Consider the following 20,000-nt stretch of genomic DNA (forward strand, 5'->3'; position numbering starts at 1 on the left):
GGATAATGGTTCCTCATTATGCACCTATTTCGGTAATCAAAGAAATTAGTTTCTTCAGCAAGTATTACTTCTCTTCCTTTTTCCTGCATCATTTGACGTTCTCAGACTCACCGAAAATGAGCACGTGTTTTGATGTTCAAGAATTCATTCGTTTTTACTTTTTTACAGAGTATTTTTCTCAGTCTTGGCGGCCCTGTTGGTCGTGGCGACGTTCCTGGATGTGTGGAGCCAATGCTTTCAACAGCAGAGACTTCGGGAAGGTCAGTGTTTGGGCTGTCCACTCATTTCTTCCGCGTTGCTTGCCTTTTCACAAGTTTGTATTTACTTCGTTATATTCGTTTCATGTCGTTTATAGTCGTTCCATGTCGTCCTGATCGCTTCATGTCTTTATATTCGCTTCATGTCGTTATATTCGCTTCATGTTTACGCTATGTTCGCCGTGATGACGTCAACCCAGTGAGCGATGCTGAAGCCTTTTCTGTCTCCAGGTCCTGCCAAGTACCTGCTGGTGTTCTCGGTCAGCCACAACCTGCAGAAGCTCTTCCACCTGGACATGTCGAGGAACCCTGGCGTCATCTCCTGTCTACATGGGATCAGGTTAGAGGTTTAGGTACTTCAGTGTGACTACTGGTGCATATTATTTTCGAGACTATCGTGAATAATTTGTTTTGTGTGATAATCCGTTTGAATTATTGTAATATTTACTTTACTAGGTTTCTGTCCATATGCTGGGTCGTGTTGGGTCACCAGTATGCTTATTCTGTTTATCTGGCGTCCAATCCCTACGAATTACCTGAGGTAAGATCTCTCTTGGGTGATTGTAATGCAAATCCAACTCATGGCGATTATGAAGTAACATTTCAAAGTTTTTTTTAGGGGGAAATCTAGACACATTTGATATTCAGTTCACTCTCCTTCATACGTGACAAGTTCCAATAATCAGAACAAATACGAAATCGCCAACTTTCTTATTCATCATATCATCTTTCTTCGTATTTTCACTACATTATTCCCTATTTCCCCTGAACAGCTATCAGATTATCATTTCATTTCCCAATTTTTCCCGATCAAGTATCAAAATCTCACCGCATTTAAGTGTTTTCTAGTGAAAACACTAACCCAATTTTCTTACTCATCGAATCAACTCTCATTGCAGGTTCATATTTTCTCCCAAGCCCCGAAAATCATCAAAATATCACCGCATTTCCCCCCTTTTCCCCTGAAAATCATCAACATCTCAACGCATTTTCCCCTATTTTCCCCCGAATAGCTATTAAAATCTCACCGCATTTTCCCCTTTCCCCCCCTAAACAGCTGGCGAAACCCGCTGCTTTCCAGATGATCGCTAACGGAGACCTGAGTGTCGACACCTTCTTCCTCATGAGCGGGACACTAGTATGCCTCAGTGTGCTGAAACAGATGTCCCAGGCGGGGGAATTCAGCGCGGCTCTTTACTACCTGCACAGAATTACCAGGTGAGAGCATGAAGAGGAAGGATAGAAAGGAGGAGATGGAGTTGGTATGGATATGATAAAATAAGTTTTTTACTAGTATGGAATGAGAGAGAGAGAGAGAGAGAGAGAGAGAGAGAGAGAGAGAGAGAGAGAGAGAGAGAGAGAGAGAGAGAGAGAGAGAGAGAGAGAGAGAGAGAGCGAAAGAGCGACCAGGAGACCCGCAGCAAACCTCCCGTCCTCCCTCCTCCCCAGGCTCCTGCCCCCCATCGCCATGACTGACGCGTTCCTGGCTACGGTGTCCGGCCTCTTGGTGACAGGTCCTCTCGCTGGCCTCTACCGTAGTTTCTACCTCAAAGGCTGTCGTCACTCCTGGTGGATGGACGTCACCTTCACCAGTAACCTGTTGTTCCCGCACCTCGCTGACATGGGGAAGACGAACGAGGGAGCAACCGTGGGTCCTGCATGAAAATTTCTGTGCAACTTCCCGTGTCCGATCATTGATTCAATAACGTGCTTATTTTTTATTTGTTCTGATTGTTCGGTATTTTTTGTGTGCATATTGATTGGTATATTTGTTGATTGGTATATTTGTTATATTTCTTGTCTTGGACTCTTGGACAATGGGTGTTTTCTTCCACATCATATAATATATGAGGCATCTAGAAAGAAAGGGCGAACTCAAGTTTTGAGGTAATTGGGTTTAAAGTTTGCGCTTCGCCCTGACCACGAGTTTTACACCATATTTAGAACTTTAATTATCAGCCATTAATAGGCGAACTAACTGTTACATTCCTTGCCATAAAATCATTTAGATTTCATAGAAAATGAGGGTGCAAGAATCGCATTTTTGTTAAGACGATGAGTTCGCCTCTCCCATTCTCAACGCTTCATATGTGTTTATGATGATTGGGTTCAAACACTGAAATACTTTTATAGACGTACGTACTTATGTTTTCTCTCGAGTGAATGTTTTGGGATCAATGTGTGCAAATTGGACTCTGTGTTTTGCATGTGTTTACGTATTACTGGTTTTATGTCTCATATTATTTTCGCCTTACACATATTCTTATATATTTACGGAGTGCGTTAATTCCCAGTGCCTGCCGCAATGTTGGTATACAGGCGTCGACACACAACTGTACATACTGGTGCCGCTAGTCCTGCTCCCGCTCTATTATCGGAAAAAGCAAGGTATGCCAAGAGAGAGAGAGAGAGAGAGAGAGAGAGAGAGAGAGAGAGAGAGAGAGAGAGAGAGACAGACAGACAGAGGCAGAGACAGAGACAGACAGACAGACGGAGACAGAATGACAGACAGAGACAGAATGACTGCCAAATCAAATTAGACGTGTGTTCGATTTAGTACTTTTTTGAGCTCAGAGAGAATTATTCCAAGTCCTGTTGATTTGATCCTTTCCAAGGTTTAGAAATGAGTATCACGTGACACCCGCATTAAAGTGACCGCTATCTAAAATATCAAAAGCAGTTAAAACAATGTCGAGGATTTTTCTCCACCACATCCAAGACAAACCAGAAAACATTTGGGTTAATTAGAGCTCTCCTTACGCTAACGATCTCATTACGAATAACTTGACGTTTTCTTTACATTTTAGAGAAACAACATACAAAGACCGGTCATTATGAACCGCGAACGACAGGACAGACGAATATATAATCATTCTCCTTGTAAACATGGCGCGCTTGCTTTCGATACGCAATTGAGAAATTTTCCCGGACCGGTGATAACACCAAGCCAATATTCCTGCTTAAGGTGGTAAGTTACCCATGGCTGGTCTGTCATTGGGGACACTGACAGCTTCCGATCATTAGGGTATTACTATATCGAAAGGGTTAAAGGGGAAGGACAACGTTGTAATTCGTGTGTTTAGGTCTGCAAAATCTAAAAAAAAAACGCTACTAGCTTAAATGTTCTTGTATACACAGACGACTACTGTACTTCCATCATATTACTGAAACAAAATAAAAGAAAAATAAACGTGTGTGTGTGTGTGTGTGTGTGTGTGTGTGTGTGTGTGTGTGTGTGTGTGTGTGTGTGTGTGTGTGTGTGTGTGTCTGTCAGTCTGTCTGTCAGTCTGCGCCTGTCACCCATCCCTGAGCCCCCTCACAAATCCGCCTCCCGCAGGACGCCTCTGGTTGGCCTTCTGGACCGCCGCCTCCCTCGTCGTTCCGGCTGCGATAATCGGCGCGTACGACCTGTGGCCCGCCAGCATGCTTTCGTTAGAGTAAGTAATGGATAATATCAAACAGAACCTATAGAATCATGCTTGCCTTTTTAAAGTTCGTGATATTGATATACTTAAAGTTTTTTTTTGTGATACATGTATTCATGCATGCATGAATACAGACATATTTATATACATACATACATACACACACACACACACACACACACACACACACACACACACACACACACACACACACACACACACACACACACACACACACACCACACACACACACACACACACACCACACCACACACACACACACACACACACACACACACACACACACACACACACACACCACACACACACATATACATTGTATATATATATATATATAATATATAATATATATATTATATATATAATTTTTATATATATATATATCATATATTATATATATATATACACACACACACACACTATACTATATATGGATGGATGATACATTTTTTCTGCAGCACCGAAGCAAGTTTACAGTACAACTACAGGTGATCTACGCATGTGCGAGCTAGCAACCGGTGGGCTCTGACAGCACATCTTCTACAGCAAAGAATTCTCCCGAATACAGAAGGCTTACGGCTGTAAGGAAATAACAGAGAGAGAACGAGAGCGAGAGAGAGAGAGAGAGAGAGAGAGAGAGAGAGAGAGAGAGAGAGAGAGAGAGAGAGAGAGAGAGAGAGAGAGAGAGAGAGAGAGAGAGAGAGAGCGTGTGAGTGAATGAGTGTGAGTTTGTTTATGTGCACATTTAGGAAGTCACTGTATGCCGTTTCGCAAATTATGGTGCAAATTGAAGTCGAATAAGGACAGTAGTTCATTCAAAATGGTGTACTGTAATCAAACCATACCTCAGCATGTTTTATTTTATCGTTACGTCAAATATAAATCCAATCCAACAACACTGTTTGTGCCATAGTTTATAGAACGTATTACAGTGATCTTGCGACAGTAATAACCACATCTGAATCCTTATCATATACAGTATCTTTATTATCAAAAGCCGACAACAGTCTTAACAACCAAAATAAATCGGCACCCTGCAATTGGCGGCAGAGTCAAGCGTGGGCGGGATGGGCGGTGGCGATAGGCGTGGCCTTGGCTGTGGTGTTCGGCATAGCGCGGTACAACGACCCATCGCCCGACACCCCGCAGATGACGCTGGCGGAGGCGGTGTTGTATGGCGGCCTGCATAGGGCGGCCTGGGCGGCAGCGGTGGCATGGGTGATTGTCGCTTGCCACTGGGGTTATGGAGGTGAGTTATCCTAAATATAGAGGTGTTTTTACATAATGGTCAAAGTAAATGACGATGGTGGGGTTTGTAACAATACGACATCACTGCAAAATTAGTTGAACTCTCTCTTTCTCCCGCTCCCCCTCTCCATTACAGGTCCAGTAGACTGGTTCCTTTCCCACCCATGTTGGCAGCCCTTAAGTCGTCTCACTTACTGTATCTACCTCACATCTCTGCCGATACAGTTTGCTCTCCAGTATTCTTCAATGCGGCCGCACTACTACACAAATCTTGCTAAGGTATTGTTCAAATGCATTGGGCAACTCGTATATGCTATTTGCATGTATTTCAGTTTAACCATATCCTTCTTTGTTTACATGTTACAAGCAGCAAATTGTTGATACCATGTGATAACGTTATCCACAAACATATTTTAGTCAACTGACGGTCATGTTGTCAAATTTCACACAAATCTTCATAAAACCGAGTCAGATTATCCATCGGTTCACAGATACAAGAGACATGCGGTGTACTTTTCATCGTGATCTTAGTATCCGTTGCCCTCACGCTGGTCTCGGAAGCGCCAATCCTAGGCCTTGAGAAACTTCTTTTAAGGCCTCCGGGTGAGTCACGTGGTGCAGCACTCTCATTGTAAATGTACTGATATTGGAAACTTCATGTATGAGCATATTTATGTGGTTCTATGTGGGTGCATATAACAAAAATATATAAGAGTTAAAATACGTGTATCTATTGCATAACAGTATATTGTTCCTTAAAACACAATTTATCTTCCTGCACAGCACCAAAGAGGCAGCATGAGACACCGACAACTTTGAAACCAGATGAGCTGTCATCTGTTAGCAGTACTAATACGGAATGCTTAACGAGTGCACAAATCGAGGATGGTCCGCAGTGTGATCAAGTACCTGATAACTCTGATTCTGAAATCACTGAGCTTAAATAATGGCAAGGAAATTAATGATGAACATTGACAACAAATACGACTGAATAAAGATTCTCAATATTTGCTATTTTGTAATAGTTCAGTGAAATAAAGACTTAATTGTTTTTTTTTGTTTTTTTTTTTCATTGGAAGACACATCACTGGCAAATTAAAACTGCAATGATTAATGGTTAAAAAGCAAATAAATGTGCTAGGCATCACAGGTCTTACATCACTATAGGGAAGTATAGTAGCGAAAAGGGTAAAGAGGGGTGTTAATGAGTTGATGAGAATGAGAGAGAGAGGGGGGGGAGGGGGAGGGATAAAGAGAGAGACAGACAGACAGACAGACAGAGACAGAGAGCGAGAGAGAGGGTTGCACAGGAAAAAATGACAGCGAAAATACAAGATAATGCATGTCAAAAGTCGTACAGTATTTTTGGATAGTATGGTATTGAAAAGGATAAAGAGGGTGAGTAAATGAGCAAGGCATGGATTAGCATCAGGGTAATGAGGGAGTAGATCAAATGGAAGATACAGGTCTGTGAAAACAAACCGTGTGTAGAAGTTATTATGAAACAATCATTGAGGGAGAAGGGTAAAAATGGATGCCGGAGAAGTAATAATATAATGATAATAAACTTGCAGGTAGGGCAGCCTCAGCTAATCTTGGCAATATTGGTGTAGGACTTTTGGCCGGTTGGGGAATGATGTAGCAGTGTACTGTTACATCATAGTCAGGAAAGCAGATCGTTTTCCCAGTCTGACCAATCTTTGTCGTAAACAAGGTAATCAGCCGGGGATATGGGAACAGTTCCGGTATAAGTATTATGGGAGGAGTGAGGCTGGGCAGGAATAGGTTTGCCAGTGAGGTAAGTCAGGGTAGACAATGCACGACATTGGGATTCGAATGTAACTGACATGGCGTGAACGATCGAGACGGCTGCGGAAGGAAACATTGCCTACTTGTTTTGGAGACATTGTTGGCACAGGAGGGTATTGTCAGAGTAAGAGGTTGTAGGGGTAATCACAAATATAATCGATCCCATTTCGCTGGGCTAAAAAGAGTACTTACAGGAGTTCTAGAGGTGAAAATAGATAAGGAAAGAGGACAGGAGGAAACGAGAGTGGTTTTGAGTGAGGTAGTACTGCGGGGAGGAAATGGTTTAGGATTCCGTAATGATGTCTGATAGGTTGGGAGGCCGGTGAAAGAAGGATAGGTGGGGGAAAACAGAGGTACAGGCTGCAGCAAAGTGTGGATAGGACAACAAAATGTGTGAAACTGAAAGAGGAACAATACATAGGGAACATAGGGGCGGATCAGAACGTGACATTAGATAGGAGTGTGTTAGATGGGTGTGGCCAATACGTAAGCAGATGAGAGCCGTCTCCCAACATCTGTTCTAATGAAATTGAGTTGCCCAGGAGACTGACAGTTTCACAGTATGTAATTTAATGGTGCGAAGATTTGACCAGAAAGATTGCCCTCTGGTATAGAGGAAGATCTTAAAGTGGCAGTAATAATCCGTGGCTAGAATACGTGAGAAACGTGGTCGTGGTGTGGATATAGTGTCAGAGCGTGCTAGGTATCTGCCTGTTCATTAGAGGGGATTCCAACATGGCTGGACACCCAGTAAAATCTGATAGATTTATGGCGTGTGGACAGGTAGAACAACCAGTTCTGGGGATAGGTCGTGCATAGACTTTATGAGAGATAATAAGTTATGGGAGTCAGCAAAAATAGTGAAACAGGAAGAAGGGAGTGAGTATATGTGTTTTAAGGCAAAAAGGAGTGTACTGTTCTCTAGTAAGGACAATAGATTCAAGATGGAGGGGGTATTTGAAAGTGCGAGTTGGGAAGGTTACTGCGAAACCAGCACCGTAAACATGAATACTGGAGGAAAAAATGAAGACATGGTCAAGGAAATTGGTGAAAAGGACAGAAAGGGGGATATCTGATCTAGGTGGGTCAGGGAAAACAGAGGAGCAAATACGGGGGTAAGGTATAAGCCATGGTGGAAGGAATGTACAGAAAACGGAAGAGGTATGAGATGGGGAAAGAGGGAATGGGAGAGGAAGGTATCCATGCAAATGGAAAAAGGAATAAACATGGAGACGAAGCAAAAGTAGGAAGTAGGGAGCGTGGGATAGTTTGTTTGGTGAGGGAAAGTTGGTGAAATCGAACACAGCATCAGAGAAAAAGGTTACGGCATCAAGAGAGAGATGGAATGCCTGACTCAGTGTACAGAACCTTAAGGAGAAAGGATATGATGAGGGTCAAGTCTGTGACAACGGAAACAGCGAATATTCTAATGTAGGAGAGCTGTTGCTTGGTTGATCTACGAGTTATAACGGTTACAGTGCATGTTGGAGAATTTGAAGGGGAAGGAACTAGGGGGTGAGATAATGAATGAGAGGGAGGAGGTGGTGTAGTACCAGGAGTAGGAGGATCTGGGGAGGGCATTGTTGTGACATAAGGGATTTACATATGTATCCAGGATGGAGTGGAGGGGATAGTGGGGAGGAAGGGAGGGTTAAGTAAGTGGAGCTGGAACTGGGGGGATGTGTAGGAGGGAGTAGGAGGAAGGGATGTAGGGAGAATATGAGTAGGAGGATGGATATCGGCAGTCACTTTGAGAGTGGAGAGAGTGGGAGTTGTGAAATTGGAGGGTGGATGAGAAGTTTCGATGTCAGTTTGGGACTCGAGCAGATACTTTTGAATATCTTCAAGAGTTTTTTAGTGGAGTTAGGGAGTTTTGAGAGACGAAGGTTTTCTTATGAGGAGGGGGAAAAGGAGACTAGTGTCTCAGGAGTAGAGGCAAAGGCAGGTGGAGGTATGTGTGGTAGGAGAAGAGGTGGAACATTTAATCTGTTTGTTGCTGGTAGTGCAGTAAGGGAGAGGGGAGGAGTTGGGGCCGCAGTAGATATTGGAGTGTCTGGTTTAGGACAGATAGGGGGAGGGGCAGAGCGAGTGACATTACTGGAGTAGGGAGTGAGAGAAAAACCTCGTCGATGTGCTTCCTGTCTGGCTTCATGCAGAGTGAGACCAAGTCTGAATCGGAGAATTGTTACCTCAGACTCAGACTTGTAGGTGGGGCAGCCCCTATAAAATACAGTATGGGGGCCACCACACATGTGCGTGAGTGTGCAGAGCAGTTTGATCGGCTATGACCAGGTTGGGCACATGGAAGGTATTGGGCTGTGAAACGGCAGTGTTTGGCAGGATGTGCTAAACGCCAACAATTTTGACACTGACGGGGAGGAGGTTTCTTTGGTCGGACAGGGAAGGTTTCTTCACCAATGTAAACATTAAAGGGAAGGTCATTTCTACGTTGAATGGGTTCTTACGATGGCCTCTGGGAGGAATGGAGGAGTACTGAACTGATATCATATCAGAGTCAGTGAGGCAGGCGAGTAATTCTTCTCCACAATCTGACCAATTTTTGTTATAGATAGGGCAGTTTTTTTGGGGGGGGAGATGGATGGACAGTTCTGGTACAAGTTGGATGAGGTTCTACGGGAATGGGGTGGCAAGACAGGAACGATCGGGTCAGCTTCGGAAAGAGACTTTGCCTACTTGATTTTGGGAGACATTGCTGGAAGAGAATGTTGTCGGAGGAAGCTGTGGGGGGATCATGAAAAATTGGTCCCATTTGGCTGGGCTAAATAGAGTATTTAAGATATTTGTATAGAGATGGGGGTGGTAGAAGGATGGGGCCGTGTGGAAGAGGGAGTAGTGTTGAGAGAGGTAGTATTACGGAAAGGTGGACAGTAAGGCTGTAAAGTAGTAGGGGAGGGTGGGGTGGTTGATGAAGAAAGTTGTGGAGGTAGAGGGGATGGAGCTACTAAACTAAAAATCATATGGAAGGATTTTGATTTCAATGCAGTTCAAAGATTTTTAAAGTTTGGAAACCAAAAAAAGTCGCAGGGGACTAAATCGGGGCTGTGAGGTGGATGTTGAAAGACTTCCCATCGAAATTCACATAGCACAGTTCTTGTCTGCCGAGCGCCATGAGTGGGTCCATTGTCCTGGTAGAAGAGAATGCATTGATGCAGCTTTCCAGGGCAATTTTCTGAGATCTTTGGAGCAGTTTTCTCAAAACACATTCATAATAAGCAGATGTAATTATTTTCTTGCTCTCGAGGAAGTCAACCAGTAAAATCACTTCTTCATTCCAGAAGACAGTGGCCATGGCCTTTCCTCTTGAACGATCAGATTTTGCTTTGACTGGTCCATTTCCACCACTGGGCAGCCACTGCTCTGATTAAATTTTGTCCTCAACATCATACTGGTAGAGCCATGTCACAATTCTGTGCAGAAAAGCTTCAGAGTCCTTATCCCACTTGGTCAAAATTTCCACTGACAGATCTACCCTTGTTTGCTGCTGATCAGGGTGCAGCAGCCTAAGGACCCGAGCAGAAAGCATGCTTAGTCCCCAACTCTCCACCAGAATTGTGTGTGCAGAACCTACAGAGATGTTGAGTGTGTCTGATACTGATTCTGTGGTTATTTGTTTATCCTTTTCAGTCATGTCACAAACTGACACTGATGGCCTGCCACTGTGGGGCTCATTTTCACTTTTGTTTCTTCCACTTCTGAATCAACTTATCCATTTGTAGGTTGTTGATTTCTTTGAGGCAATGTCACCAGAAACTTGTTCTAGAATGGACTAAAAGCCAGCCACACGGCTCTCGCATCTTAGGATGGGGACAGAAGAAGGAATTGGAGAAGAGAAGGAAAAGACGTAAGAAGTATTTTCTTTCCACATGATTTTTTTTTTTGCAAGTCTTTGATCACACATTCCTACTTTTGATGCATTTCTATATGGGTTGTAAAACCATAGGATATTATTATTCATTTTTATTGAATCATAAAATATATTCAAAATATCATACACTCGTAACAATACTTGCTTTTACCACTCTATCAACAATCAAAATAAAAGTACTAAGCATACACTACATACTTTATTCAGTGTAATATTTACAATCACAAAGTCCATCTCTGGTTCAAAATTATAGATGATAAAATATTGAATCATGATGAGTGGAAATGAAAGATTTCTTCCTCATGTCTAGTATGCATGAGTCAGGCAACATTAGGAGCCATAAATTACTTTATTATTTCATTTACGGCAAAATACAAAATACAGATGCAGTCTTTCATATCTGTATTTTGTTTGGTACTTCTGCATCAGGCACACATTGCTCACAGTAGTATTTCTCTTCTAACAAAAAGCATAATCTGATAATATCTTGTATGATTCTGAAAATATCTTTACAACATCAAAACACTTCACAAACCCTTACTAAATATAAAGTTCAAAGTCTCCAGTTAAAAACACCCACTGAACTATGACAATGGCTATGCAAAATTATAACACATTGTGCTTATTACATTCTTAACAGAAAGTTTTGACGGTACAAAACACACATACTAAACTTCAAGACTAGGCTTAGTCTTAAACTAATTTACTTCCAACATAATCCAACAGCAGTGAAGTATTGGTCACTGCTGACATTATCACAATTGTGCACTTTCATAATCAAGATTCATATAATTTAATACAGTAGAAATGCAACTACCAGAAACACTGTTGAGCTAGCAAAATACTTTCCTTAGAGCAATCTATACCAGAATTTTCAAATACTTAAAGGACAGAGCAAAAAGATCACCAGTGGTGCATTACAGAAACATCTACAGCAGTAATGGAGAAACTAAAAAATAACCACTTAATAAAACTGAACATGCACATGATTAAAATTCACAACAGAGATATTACCAAAAAGAAGAACCTCCACTGAAAACCGTGCATCACAATTTGAAATATAAATCTGCTCAGTATATAACAGGACACAGGATATATCAACCATGTTTATATCTTGTCTGAACAGACTACTAGTTACTCTTAACCCTCACCAATGAACACTTTGTTACTGAGAAATTAGAAACAAAATCAGTGAATCTTCATTTTCTATTCATAATATGAACTTTTTGAAAACACACAATCTATTTTTTTTGTTCTTTTTTTTTTTTTAATCACAGTGGTTATTTGAAAATGCACTAAATCCAGTAAAAATAATGCAAGAACTCTGCATACCTCAGAAAGTTTAAGCCTTATGTACTGAATTCCCAATAGTCAGTCTGCCTATCTATCTATCTATCTACTTATCTATCTACCTATTATCTATTTAATCTAACCATCTATTCTATCTCTATATTAACACATACATACACAAAAATTGTATGTACATACAGACATACTAAGACACACTCACACATGCACACATAAGCAACCACATAAGCTGTTTCATAATACAAGAGCCTGTACACATGTATGCACACACACAAGCTATAAATATGAGTATCTATTCATCTATTTAACAACCATTCAACCTTCGCCTCAGTTATGCTGGTACTACTTGAAAGGCCTTGCAGCCTGTATTCTTTCACATTTTTTTATATGACATCACCAACATTCTTCACGAAATTCATATTAGAAAATCTCTACTTTGTAGATAGTTAGCTTGACAAATATGCTTCTTGTCTGCTGTTCAAGAGATCTTTCAGCATTCGCATGCTCAGCTAGCAACACCGAATTCTGCCGATATATGCCAAGCCAACCCTCTGACTCAACTCACATTTTCTTATTCACACTCACGTTCTCTTACAAGCTCTCACTTTTCCAGCTTCTCCATACACACATAAATATATACAAATACACTGATGTTGATGGAGATATAGTCACACAACAGATATATCATAATAAATGAATTTCTTAACCATTTAACCATAGGTAAATGGATGGGACAACTTTTAGGTTACTTTTCTATTTTTGTGAAAACTAAAGATCCATTCAAAATAGTAATGCTTGTAAATAAGGGGGGGGGGATAAAAGTTAAAACTAACTTTCTACAAGACCTACAAATCAATTCAGGAAATATATGTATATACATATATATATATATAGTGTATACATCTGACAGAAAAAGATACAATTAACTAATACCACTTGCTTTGAAAACTGACAAGAATCTAAAAAATGCAATCCACAATACTATCACATCTGAATGTTAGGTCAGATTAAGTTCTAAATAATCCTTGAATAAAACAAACCCATATGTAATGTTGGTTAAGTTAAATTTCAGTTATTTTCATTGTGAAACAAATGCATAAGCTACTAACAATAGACTACCTATACCTTATGAAGCACATATGAATATGCTTTGCATGGTATAGTCAAGCAAAACTACCTGATTAGGTAAGAAACGCAAGAAAATACAGGAAAATATGGAAACAATTCACACACGAGACTGTCAAGCCAATACATGGAAAATTTTGCCAGTTTAGTCTCTAGACTACGCTGAAAGTCTAAGCAAAGATGTGATGTGTGAAATTCCATTGTTGTATTGGTCACTAATATAAGTGTTATGAGCACTTCAGAGTAATCACAAACATTCACTGTCTCTTTCACACACCTATAAACCTCTCTATAGTATATACTAAACTTTCATAGACAAAACATCATTCCCATTCCTGAGCATGGCCAGAAAAATAGGATAATAGATCAGTAACTCTATGAAACAAAGTAAACCACTTTGTAACTTGCACTTGACATGTTTTAATGGAGGGATATATGGTTTGTAATTCATTTTCTTCTATACATAACCTACAATCCGCAGAATGAAAACAAATGGCAATATAATTTCTTTAATTTATGACATGTATGTAACGATACTGCACTCCATTTGCTCTATGGTTTATCAAGCACAAGATCATCTTTCTATTGGCACCATATTGCTAATAATTAGCAATGCATTCACACTGCTACATAGACTACTCTGATTTAAAAATAATAACATTTATCATATAATCAAACATGAATTTATAATTATAATTTTATCAATATCCATTGGCTAAGTAAGTTACACTGATAATCAAATAGTTTTTTCAAGGTGATTAGATGGAGAGAGGAGGGAGTGGAAAACAAATTGGAAACTGGAAAGGGGAAAGAGGAGAAGAAGGAAGAGAAAAAACGAGGAGGAAAGAGCAAAGGGAGGAGGGAGAATGTGTAAAAAAAATGTACATAAGAAACCTTACTTTACTTATGTCATCTGTTTTACCATAAACAATTTCAGACCAAATACCTTCCTAAAATGTGCAGTCATATTTGCATGTATATAAAAATTAATTACAGAATAAAAAACTTCTTAATGCCCCATTTGTTGTGTGTGCCACTTATATCTTGACTAAATCTCCGAAGTTCAATTAAAGAAAAATTATTAATAAAAAAATAAATATACATAAATAATAATAATAATAATAATAATAATAATAATAATAACAACAACAAATACAAGCAATAATGCTAATGGCAATAACAATAGTAATAACAAAATTTATAAATAGAACTGTCAACATGTCTTACAATAAAATATGATCTAGGCATTTTTTTTTCTTCCATGACAATATCTTTAAAAGCTGCAAGGCTAAAAATATTTATTGTACCATATATTGTAAGGCTTACATCACAAAGAATATCAATACCAGTATCAACATATATAAAATGATAAACTTATCTAGAATGGTACAAATAATGTAACTAATATTCTAGTCAAGTTCAACAAAAACATTTCCTTACTGTCAAACTGACTATGAACATATAACTTTCTTTGATTAAAACTTTATTCGAAAAGACTTAACTGCTTGAATGGGGCCGCACTGAGTCAGCATCAAATTGAGTTCAAATTCAAAAATTATAGTTTTTTTTCAAGCAGTTAACTAATTTTTGTTCAGACAATATTTCACCCCATGCTGGTGCAGTTAAATTTAATTTTAGATGATAATACCCCTTATTTAGATACGTTGTAATATACCAGTCTCTAGGTTTAAAAAGAAGCTCACATTTTTTAATAGAATTCCAATGAAATTTGCCAGAAAAGAATATGCACAAGCCAATGTAGTCTGATGTTATTTTTAGTCATATAACAATATATTTTATCTTAACTGGACTTATATAGACCTCAAAATATATAACAAATTTCACTTTTGGTTTGATTCATAAAAAAATACCATACATTGTCAGTTTCCTGAAGAATGAAAACTTCAAAGTACATGATAAACTTTCATATGTGATAAATATATACATAGCCTTTTACATTTCCCTTTTACATCATTCTTTGACATATTCATCAAGATTGTATAAGGTGTAGTGTCCTTTCAAATGATCACAGTAATCTGCTATCTTAAGTTGTTAACAACCATTAAAATGACAATTTGTTGAAATGAATGTCATTTCTCTATTCTGAAACATTTCTAAACCCCTTGAGAAAAGCAAATTCAAATTGACTACAGTTGAAAAATTACTAAAATTCAATTGATTAAAACTCTGTACTGTCAGTGGTTCATAACACAGCTTACTCTGCAAATACCAAAATCATAAAAAGTAAGTAAAAAAAACAGTACCAAAAAAGCTCTCTCTGATGTAAAAATTGGTTTGTTATAACATTTTAACACTACTCAGTACCAAACAAATACATTCATTAAGTACCACTCATTTTCTATCAACACTTTTTTGACTACATTTAGTGTTTCAATTATTCCTACAATGCCTTGAAATTCCTTTCACTATACATACTACTGTTTTACATTTTCTCATATCTTACACAACTCTGGTCTCATCTACTTGTATTATCTTACAGTAATAAATACTGCACACTTAAAGAAAACTACAAAACAATATTTTCTATTATATCTCTTTTTTGTATTATTTTATAGATAAAATGATACAGCATTTTGTACATAAAGGTCAAATCACTCTTTTGTAGCACTATTTAACAAGTACTCGTGTTACATCATGCACACCATCTTCGGCTGTATATTAAACCATGAAGCAATTGTTTGGAGAATCTCCTTGCTGTCCCCAGTGCTTAAGGAATGTTGAGGAACTATGAAAAATTAAAAGAGAGGTAGTGATGCTCTAGCACAGCCTTACTAATGATCTAAGGTAAACATCCTTCAAATCCTTACACACCCCAGGCATGTATATTATTAAATTATCATAAAAACTGCAGCTTCAAGTCCTAATCTTTGCAAAGTTCTTCTGCCTTCAATGGCATCACGATGGTTGCTGGTGCCTTGGAACAAGGTCAATAACGGCACTTCCAATTCCCTCCTTCCCAGGTTCACTGCTTTCAATTTAGGGCCCATTAAATTATAAGAATCTTTCTGTTAAACAACAGTCACGCTAGTCTTGTCAGTCCAGGGATCCCTATAGAGAAATATCATCTCAGAAAAGCCCATAGTACAGTAATCTCCTGAATGAACCACACATTAAAGACAATTGTGAATTCTATGAGCATCATTGCATATCAACTGAAAATTTCAAAGATGCTTAACTTTGACAAATCATTCCATCCATTTTATTAATAATAGTACATCATACAACCGTGCCAGTTACCCCAATGATCCATACTTTAACAAAAACAGAAAAAACGAAAATAAACCTTATAACAGTATATACTGCTATTAGTGTATTCAATGATGCATGAGAGACATAAATAATCATTGATAAAAACTAAAATTGGGAGGAAGCAAATACTATGACTGAAATTGAGAAAGATATAGTTAACTGTTGATCATGAGATAGCCATGGTAGCTGTACTATTATACTGTGTGAAAAGCAAAGACTTGTTGATTTCATCCATTTTTGTTATTTTTAACTTTCTGCTAACATTTGTGGATGGTACTTCATAATTGCTATCTGGCTCTCACTTTGTCCACCAGGGTGTATATATGATTAATGAAATTACCATGTTTTCAACATGTCGGAGTGGGTGGTTGTTTGTAATTGTTGATCAAATGAAAATTTGATAATCTTTGAAATTATAACAAGACATCATTGTTAGTTGTAATATATATTACTTATTTCTAAAGTGTCATTATACCTAATATGATATAATATAATGACTGTTTAACTGACCAAGTAATAAGCCTCATAGTAATTACTTTAGTTTTCATTTTAGCATCATCATTCCCTCTGTAGCTGGGGTGAAAGACCTACACAGCAGTTCTCTATCATTGCCTTGCTAGGCAGGGATTTTCATCTCGGTTTCCCCTCACAGCCAGGGAAGTATCCTGCACTGTAAAGGGATCCCTGGATGGACTAGTGTGACTGCTAGTTTAGCAGGAGAGTATAATGATGCATGATACTTCATTTTGTGTACTGGTAAAAAAATGACAGATAGGTTAGAGTACAATATGAAGAACAGGCTATACAAAAAGAAGAATTAAATAGAAGGCAGACAAGGCACAATAAGAGGGTTCAATATAAGTAATGAAGTGCCTAAACATGAATATTTTTTTGAGAGAGAAAGCTATGAAAAGGTCAGGTAAAGAAAGTAATCAAACAGAATAAATCTGTTGTCATTTCACGGCACATACTGTGAGAAGGTACACAAGTATAATTTAAAGCTTTATTGTTAATGAACAAACAGATGTAAAATAAGGAGGAGGATAGAAAAGATGTAAGAGAAGAAGGGTGAGACTGAAAATGGAGGGAAAGTGTTATATAACAGTTATGAAACTTTTCTGGGTTACAACTGATGGATACGATAGCTCCTTTGTTTAAGGGGTTTGGTTGCAGCTTTCACTGCAGCAAATCTATGTATGACTCTACTAATTTTGTATGTGACACTACTACATTTAATATGACTAAAGCTGATAACCTTTCTTGGCCCACTGATGCCTGACAATAGCATAGCATGAGTTTCAGCTTGATGAAGAATAACTCACAGCTGGCAGTAGATACTGCAATAGCTGGTTATTTTTTTTAGACATACATGAAGGAATATTTAACTCAAATTTTGAAGACACTTTCATCACTACATTGAACAATGAGGCACAGAAAGTCTTCAATTTCATCTGATATACGGAGCTTTATTTTCTGTCTTCTGATAACTATCACATCCCAAGGAGAACATATTTCTGTTGCCCTCCTAGGTGATTTTTAAATGTTGTACACCTGTTGTTCAAGAAAATACATTTTGCAAAGTCTAGATATCTTTTGCAGCATCATGAAAGTTCATGGAATAGTTCTGGAGTCATTTCTGAACTTTGTCAATCTTGGAAACTTAGTGGTGCAAAGAAATCAATAATTAGGACCCTTGGCAATAATTATATTGCCTTATTATCCAAATTTATAGAACAAAAAAAATCTAATATTATCATTTTGGGATCAAACTGCTTCTGCTGTAGCACTTGAGAAAAAAGAAAAGATGAAATATAAATACTGTTTAAAAAATAATATTCTCTTAATGCTTGGATAGATATTGATTTAGTTAACAAATTTAATTTTATTATAAAAATGTATATCATCACATCTATTAATTCATAACTTCAAACATTTTCTCCTCACCCAGTTCTGGCCTCTGCAGAGGCAGCACCTGAGAATGAACATCCCCCAGCCCGACCTTCGTGACGCAACTGATTGCATAGTAAATTATTTCTCAAAATACCATTGACTTCATACAACTAAGCCTGGATTGCTTACCCTACTGAAAAAATTAAATAATATGATCTAGTGAAGTAAATATGCTTTCTATGATGACTGATGAGAAGACTAGTGGGTATAAATAGGTAGTGGATGTGCTTCAGAATTGAAGACCCACTTGTCTACACTAAAAGCATTCTGATCCTCCATAAACAGGAGGTAAAGATATTTAAGTGTCTCCCCTAGGAAGAAAGATTCCATCTTGTCTTTTGGTTTTGTGTCTATAGTACTTCTGACGTTGCCAATGGAAGTGTATCCATTTTCTACCTTGCAGTAATTTTCTATGCCCTGTAAAATGAACAAAAAAATATAAGGATGTGCAGGTGAATGCTAATGATATACTGTGCAACTCTGGACAATGATGATAACTCTGATAATGAAAAGTATAAATCATGCACTTCTAAGTCCCTCTAGCAACAAACGTTGCAGCATAATTATCACTACAGAATAATAATCAACATCTTTTTTTTTATCTAGAAATAGTCAAATTTACCTGGAACATTTGCCATCCCCAGTCCTGGAAAGTTTTGTTTCCTGTTAGATGATACATGTACCACAGTGATTCTACAGTTTCTGGACGGAGGAGGTAGTGTGCGTCATTGCTCTTTACAAAGAAATCTTCATTCGTACTTGTGGGCTGTAAGTGGAAAATAGTATCTCAAAATCTATGGATTCTAAATCCTTTCTACTAACTTATACCAGCGTTTCAAATTTGTCTAAATACCTGAAATATTTCATTTTAGTGATACTCACCTGAGTATTATAGTAAGTAATTTCTGGGGCCAGATTCGTTGGTTGACGAAGCCAAGTAAGTGTACAAGTATACATCAGATCCTCTGCTATCTTCATATGATGTTTTGGCATTCCATAATGAACTCCAAGGGCTAGAGTGCCTGGGAGATAGCAAGTCAGCTCATCCATCTTATTGACAAAATTTTTACTACCATGAAGCTCGCCAAAGAAAAGAAGGTTACTGGGTTCTGTCCTTCTTGCTAACAGATGCTCCATGCCGGCCACACTCTCATTGTAATCATCTCTTAAGCTGTAGATGAAGAAGTACATTAGAAGCATATATAAGAAATTAAGGTCATTACCAGATATACCTGGGCCTTTAGTGAATATCATTTTAATAGAGAAAATTAGATTTGTGATTATAGAAGCTTTCTTTTATCATAATTCAAACTGTAACCTTACTACGTACAAGTCTCTCGTACGTCCTGTCTGGATCCACTGTTTCAAGAGATACTCATAATAGGTGTCTCCTCTGGCCCCCAAGGTGATGGTTGAGTGCGCACGCCACTGTCCCGTCTGAGCATTAATGAAGATGGGAACGAGTCCCTCCGTCTTTGGTAGCTTATGAATGTGATCAGACACTAAATTCACTTTTTCCTGAAAATATATATAGTATTTAGTTGCATTAATAACCTTTTTTTAAAGAATTTTCTTTTATTCTGAACCTCTACAAAGGTCAACAAAATATAAATACTGCACTAAATTTAGTAATAAGCATTACCTCATAAATGGGATTTCCAGTAACACGAGACAAGTCTCTGAATTCCAGCTGAATTGTTG

The 20,000-nt window shown here is 38.4% G+C and overlaps 1 protein-coding gene and 1 pseudogene across 1 annotated transcript in view; one reads left to right on the forward strand and one right to left on the reverse strand.

Annotated features, from left to right (window-relative positions):
• Positions 1 to 725: 725 nt before the first annotated feature.
• On the forward strand, positions 726 to 6,003 carry LOC119575092 (annotated as a pseudogene).
• A 4,720-nt stretch (positions 6,004 to 10,723) lies between these two features.
• The window catches only part of LOC119575095 (endoplasmic reticulum mannosyl-oligosaccharide 1,2-alpha-mannosidase-like), a 33,351-nt gene continuing 24,074 nt past the window's right edge, over positions 10,724 to 20,000 (reverse strand). The window contains 5 exon segments of the mRNA XM_037922494.1: positions 10,724 to 18,716; positions 18,922 to 19,065; positions 19,182 to 19,470; positions 19,630 to 19,817; positions 19,942 to 20,000. The exon segment at positions 19,942 to 20,000 is cut by the window's right edge and continues 130 nt beyond it. Of these exon segments, the coding sequence (XP_037778422.1) occupies positions 18,498 to 18,716; positions 18,922 to 19,065; positions 19,182 to 19,470; positions 19,630 to 19,817; positions 19,942 to 20,000 (899 nt within the window). The 3' untranslated portion in view covers positions 10,724 to 18,497.

This window comes from Penaeus monodon, chromosome 7, assembly GCF_015228065.2.
Source record: "Penaeus monodon isolate SGIC_2016 chromosome 7, NSTDA_Pmon_1, whole genome shotgun sequence".
NCBI classification, from domain to species: Eukaryota; Metazoa; Arthropoda; class Malacostraca; order Decapoda; family Penaeidae; genus Penaeus; species Penaeus monodon.